The sequence below is a fragment of the Marmota marmota genome, unplaced genomic scaffold (genome assembly GCF_001458135.2).
Source record: "Marmota marmota marmota unplaced genomic scaffold, marMar, whole genome shotgun sequence".
Classification (NCBI taxonomy): domain Eukaryota; kingdom Metazoa; phylum Chordata; class Mammalia; order Rodentia; family Sciuridae; genus Marmota; species Marmota marmota.
In genome coordinates, this window is record NW_025999863.1 from 646,831 (window position 1) to 652,162 (window position 5,332).

General features: G+C 56.1%; 1 protein-coding gene across 3 annotated transcripts in view; it reads left to right on the forward strand.

Annotated features, from left to right (window-relative positions):
* The first annotated feature begins 6 nt into the window (after positions 1–6).
* Positions 7–5,332, forward strand: part of Stk11 (serine/threonine kinase 11) — a 23,539-nt gene continuing 18,213 nt past the window's right edge. For all 3 annotated transcript variants that reach the window (XR_007350660.1, XM_048811864.1, XM_015503581.2), the window contains exon 1: positions 7–412. Coding sequence is in view for 2 of the 3 variants with exons in the window: in XM_048811864.1 (XP_048667821.1) it covers positions 123–412 (290 nt within the window). In the remaining variant the exon portion in view is untranslated. The remainder of the gene's footprint in view (positions 413–5,332) is intronic.

Below are 5,332 nucleotides of genomic sequence, written 5' to 3' on the forward strand. Positions count from 1 at the left end.
GGGGGGCTTCGTTGCCTTTTCCTTTTTTTGTTAAACCGTTTGGAGGAGGGAAGTGGGGGTCGGAGAAGAGCCGCCCACCGAGGGGACAAGGGGGACCAGGGCTCCCCGGCGCCGGGTCCAGGATGGACGTGGCGGACCCGCAGCAGCTGGGCATGTTCACGGAGGGCGAGCTGATGTCCGTGGGCATGGACACCTTCATCCACCGCATCGACTCCACGGAGGTCATCTACCAGCCCCGCCGCAAGCGGGCCAAACTCATCGGCAAGTACCTGATGGGGGACTTGCTGGGGGAGGGCTCCTACGGCAAGGTGAAGGAGGTGCTGGACTCGGAGACGCTGTGCCGGAGGGCCGTCAAGATCCTCAAGAAGAAGAAGTTGCGGCGGATCCCCAACGGGGAGGCCAACGTGAAGAAGTAAGTGCGGCGTCGGGATCCTGCCCTCCGCGCTCCTCCCTCGGTTCCTTCCTTCCTTCCCTCCTTCCTCTCTCCCTCCTCCTGGCCCTTCCTTCTCTCCTCCCTCCTTTTCTCTTAAAGACCCGCGCTGCTAACAAGGATATGCCAGTACCATATCCTCCCAGCGTAGGACAGTGTGGCTGGGAGCCCTCGGGAGGACCTTCCTTAAGTCAGAGTGGGTCCTGGAGACGGGCATGAGTTCCTGGGCCCCTCTAGGAGGGCTCCTAACACGCCCGGTAGTCAGCCTCTTTGGGAAGGGAGCTTGCCTCTCTCCTCTCCCCAATGCTCATGGCCCTGTAGCAGTCCAGAGAACACAGGCACCCCGTGGAACCAGCTTGTGTTTATTTGGGCCCCGCGAGTTTGTGTGCTTGCCGCCAGCAGGTTTTCTGCGCAGTGTGTGGTCGTTACCAGGGCCAGGCTAAATGTGATTTGTTTATCCTGTCGGAGGGGAACCCTGTGGTTGCCAAAAATAATTGTTTGCACCAGCTTATCGGTCAGCGGGAGGGGAACCTAGCCCTTGTTGTTTGCCCAGGATGTGAGGCTGCAAGCATGCTGACTCTGAGCTCTGACCACCGACCTGAGCACTGGACCCTGAGCAGTGGTGGGCTTTCTGTTGTACTTTTTAAACAGATTCCACTAGGTGCTCAGCTGTCCCAGGCCTCCCTGTCAGGGACTATGAAGAAGCAGCTCCTCCCCAGGGCTGCCACTGCTCCCCCTAGCTGGGGGTGGCCTCCTTATCTCTACCAAACACTGCTCCTCCTCCCCATCCTCTTAACTTCAGAACTACCCCCCCCCACCAGCCCCCATTTCTAAGAAGGGGCCTTATCTGCTGGGCTCGGCTGCAGAGCTGGCAGGGACACCGTGCATGGTGGATGGTGACCTTGGACAGCAGTCCTGGGGAAGGCTGATCCCTGCTTGTGATCACGTCTTTGTCCCCATCATGTCATGGGAGGGTGCCCAGCTGGGCTCACTCACTTTAACAGCCTTGTAGGCTGAAGATGGCAGTTGTGACCCACTGGAGAGGTGGGTGTTTTCCACTAGGCTTTTTTAAAGCATGTGGACACCAAGAGATGACACCAGGTGTCCTGGGGTTGAGTCAGGTCATTTGTCTGTAAGGTGTCTTTGGGGTGAAGAGGGTCTGAGGGATCAGGAGAGACACATCTGGTGCTCTTTCCAGGGGCCAGTGATGCCCTTCTCCGGGAGTTTGAGACCTGAGCTTAAATGCTGCCATTGTTCCATTAAACCAGAAGCCTGGGAGTGTGGAGTGGGCCCATGGACTGCCAGTCTGCCCTTGTTCTGGGAAGCCAAGGAGGTGCCAGTGTGGGCCATTAGCTGGCTTCACCTGTCTGGGGAGTGTGGCACTGAGGGCTGGGGCCTCTGCACCTTGGAACTCCAGGAAGCTGCCTGAGAGCACTTGTCCCAGGGCCTGATACCTGTTAGCTGCAGGGGCCTGGGCCCAAGCCTGGCCCCCTCCCCCTAATGGGAATTGTGTGCTGCCCTCTGGTCCTGCCTGTGTGGGGAGTGCCAGAGCACCCCAGAGCACGCTGCACGCCACATGCCACACGCGTACCTTTCACTGTGCCATTTCTGCCTCTCCAGAGCCACCACGCAGGAGTGGGACTGATGTCGTGGGAGACAAAGGGCTCCCAGAAAGTTCCCTCTAGGTGTGCCCAGTGTACCCTTCACTGCTCAGGGGTGGGCCCTTCTGGCCGTGTGTTGGTGTGCTCGGGAGGAAGCCATCTGTGCGTTTCTGGGTCTTCAGGTATATGCCTGGCTGGTGGCAGTAGTTTTCAGTGGGTCAGTGGGCCACGCCCTCAGCACTGGAAGTAACTTGTTGGGTGGGTAAGGGCCAGGAGGTTCTGCCTGCAGCAGACCAAGGATTGATGTGTCCAGGTGTGCAGTGTTGAGCAGTCACAGGCAAGGTCAGTTAGAGGGCTGTGAGTGTGGAGTGGGCCTATGGATTGCCAGTCTGTCCTTGCATACAGGGGTGTGGGGAGAAGACCTGGACCATACGTGTCTGAGCCCCTGGTTTCTTGACTGGCCACTGAAGGTCCAGAAAACATGAGCACCCAGAGCCATGGGGAAGAGCCTGAGGATGGCAGCGGAGGTGGCTGTTTGTGGGAAGAACAGGAGAGGGAACTGAGGCTGGGCTCTCACTGAGGTCCCCCACACATGGCCCCTGACCCAGCTAGTCTCACAGCTGTAGACCCCAGCCTGGATGTGGAGGTATCCTGGTGGGGGAGCCCTTGGAATGCAGTGAAGGCCCTGTCTGTCCTGTCCTGGCCACCCCCTCACACACACTGGCCATGGACATCTGGCTTTAGAGGCTGGGTTTGCAACTGAGGCAGAAACTGCTGTGCCTCCTGACTGCAGCCCCATCAGAGCCACCCTGCTCTGGGAGCCAAGAGTGCAAGTGGGGCCTGCTCTGCTCAGAGCTCTGGGAAGGAGAAGGACTGTCCTCTAGTCAGTGCTGTACTTCAGCCCACCACACCGCCAGCTGGCTGCAGGGAAAAAGGCCCCTTTGTCTGCAGGAAGCTCAATAAACTCTACTCAGATTGTCTCTCTCATGATGAAGTGTTCAGAACCTCACAGACATGCCTGGAAGTCCTGTCCCCCAGTTTGTGTTGAAAACTTTTTCTTAGCGTACGATGTTGTGGATCTTTGCCAAGGTGGTGGTCATGTAGATGGATGGAACTGGTCGGGTAGCCTGCCGTGCCTTCCCTCTTCCCTTCCCTGGAACCTGGAAGGCTGTTGTGGAACCTGTGCTTGGTCCACTCTCTCTGTGAGAACTACTATGCCAAAGTAGCAAAGTTTCAGAAAGTTTTAAAAAACTATTAAAAACCGGGGCACCTGGCTTTTAATCATGTTTTACCTGTTTTTTGTTTTGCTCCGATGCTGGGGGTGGAGCCAGGGACCCATGCCTGCTAGGCAAGCTCACCCCACACCATGTCTAGCCACAAGCAAGTTTTGATGAAAGGTAAAATTCTCCTGAGGATCATTTTAAATTTTTTTTTTTTTTTAAAGAGAGAGAGGAGAGGGAGGGGGAGAGAGAGAGAGAGAGAATTTTTTAATGTTTATTGTTTAGTTTTCGGCAGACACAACATCTTTGTTTGTATGTGGTGCTGAGGATCGAACCTGGGCCCCACGCATGCCAGGCGAGCGCGCTACCGCTTGAGCCACATCCCCAGCCCCGTGAGGATCATTTTAATACATTGTGTCCACTTGTTTTCACAGTGGGTGGTGGACTCCCACAGGGGGTCACACAAGGACTGGGCAAGGACCCATGCAGTCTTCTCTCTAGGGGCGAGGGGCTCTGTGCAGGCAAAGACCGCAATGAGTAGGTAATTCCTCCTTTTGTACACGAAATGTGCTGTCTTTTCTGGATGATAGTAGAGACCTCCAGTTTTGTGGGATGTGAGATAGCTTCTGAACCTCACCATCCCAATGCAGGGGCAGCTAGGGACAAGGCAGGCCATGGCCCCACACCACTTCACTTGTGGACAGTGAGATTACAGTTTTGTTTCATGTGATGTTGACCTGTGACACAGAGGGTAATTCTGTATGTTTCCCCCAAACTATTTTTTGAGATTGTTTTTTTTTCTGCTTTGTCCATGCTGACCCCAAAGGCCCCCGGCTCATGAAGTGGTCCCTCCCACTTCAGCCTCTCAAGTAGCTGGAACTACTCTGCGCCTGGCTCCCCTTCACCGTCTAGAGACCTGTAAAAGTGACTACCACAGCTGTGGTGCAGAGGCAGGCAGTGCTGCTCGACGCCTGCCCTCCAGCCCAGCAGACTCCTTTGTCTGCAGGTCTTGGTTGGCTGTGTGGCACCAGCATCCACTGGCCTTTGCTCCTGATGTTCCAGTGCCATTGCATAGCCCAGGCTGGGTTCCACCAGTTACACCTTACAAGAGGCACCAAGGTCTGCGGGCCTTACCACCAGGGGTGGGACTCGGAGCCAGAGGAAGCATGTATTTAATGAGCTGCTATTGACACCTCTTTGGGGCCTGGTCCCCCAGCCTGCCAGTGTGGTTGTCTGGGGCAAGGGAGCATCTGTAGTGTGGAGTCCTGTTTCTGTGGGACACAGTTGGGCCGGGGTGGGGAGCGGGGTGAGGGGCACACCATGTGCTGCTGTTCCTGCTTCAGGCTGTAAGTGATTGGCAGGAGCACATTATCCCAAAGCACCTGTTGCCACTGCTGGAGCCCTGGGGGTGGGGGTAGTGGCTGGCCTCTCCCCAGGGCCAACTGAAAATGCATGTGGGGGGATTTGAGTGCCTGACCTCCAGGGGCAGGGCCCTCCCCTGAGGTTGGCTGGTGGATACTTGGATCTAGATGGTAAATAGCTAGGATTTTAGCAAGTTGGGAATCAGAGCCTTGGGCTTTGTGGGTTTTCATTCCCACTTCTACCAGAACATTTGGAATGGACTTTATGAGGCTCTGGAGTCTATGGAAGCTTGTGTCCCCACTGCCCTGTATTGGGAAGAGTGCCACTGCAATGCCCAGGTCAGCTGGCACCAGAGGGCACAGGGCTTCTGTACCTTCATGTGCCCCCATAGGCTTCTGCTTGATTTCTTCCCTACCAAGGGTGCCTCTGGAGTGAGATGGAAACTAGGCCGGTCTGTACGGCTGTCGTACAGCTAGCGGAGGAAATGGGTTAATTGCCTGGGGGTCAGGTTGTGCCCTTAGCCATGTGGGGTGTACAGTGGATTGGGCACCTATGCCAGGCTGTGGCAGGTGTGAAAGGCGTGGAATGCTGAGTCCTTGTCGTGCAGCCTGGAGTGCCCACTGGAGGTCTGGGAATCCCAGCTTCAACTACTAGGAACCCAGTCCACCATATCCCTTGAATTCGACGGTCTTTCTTTCTTTCCCTTCCTTCCTCCCTTC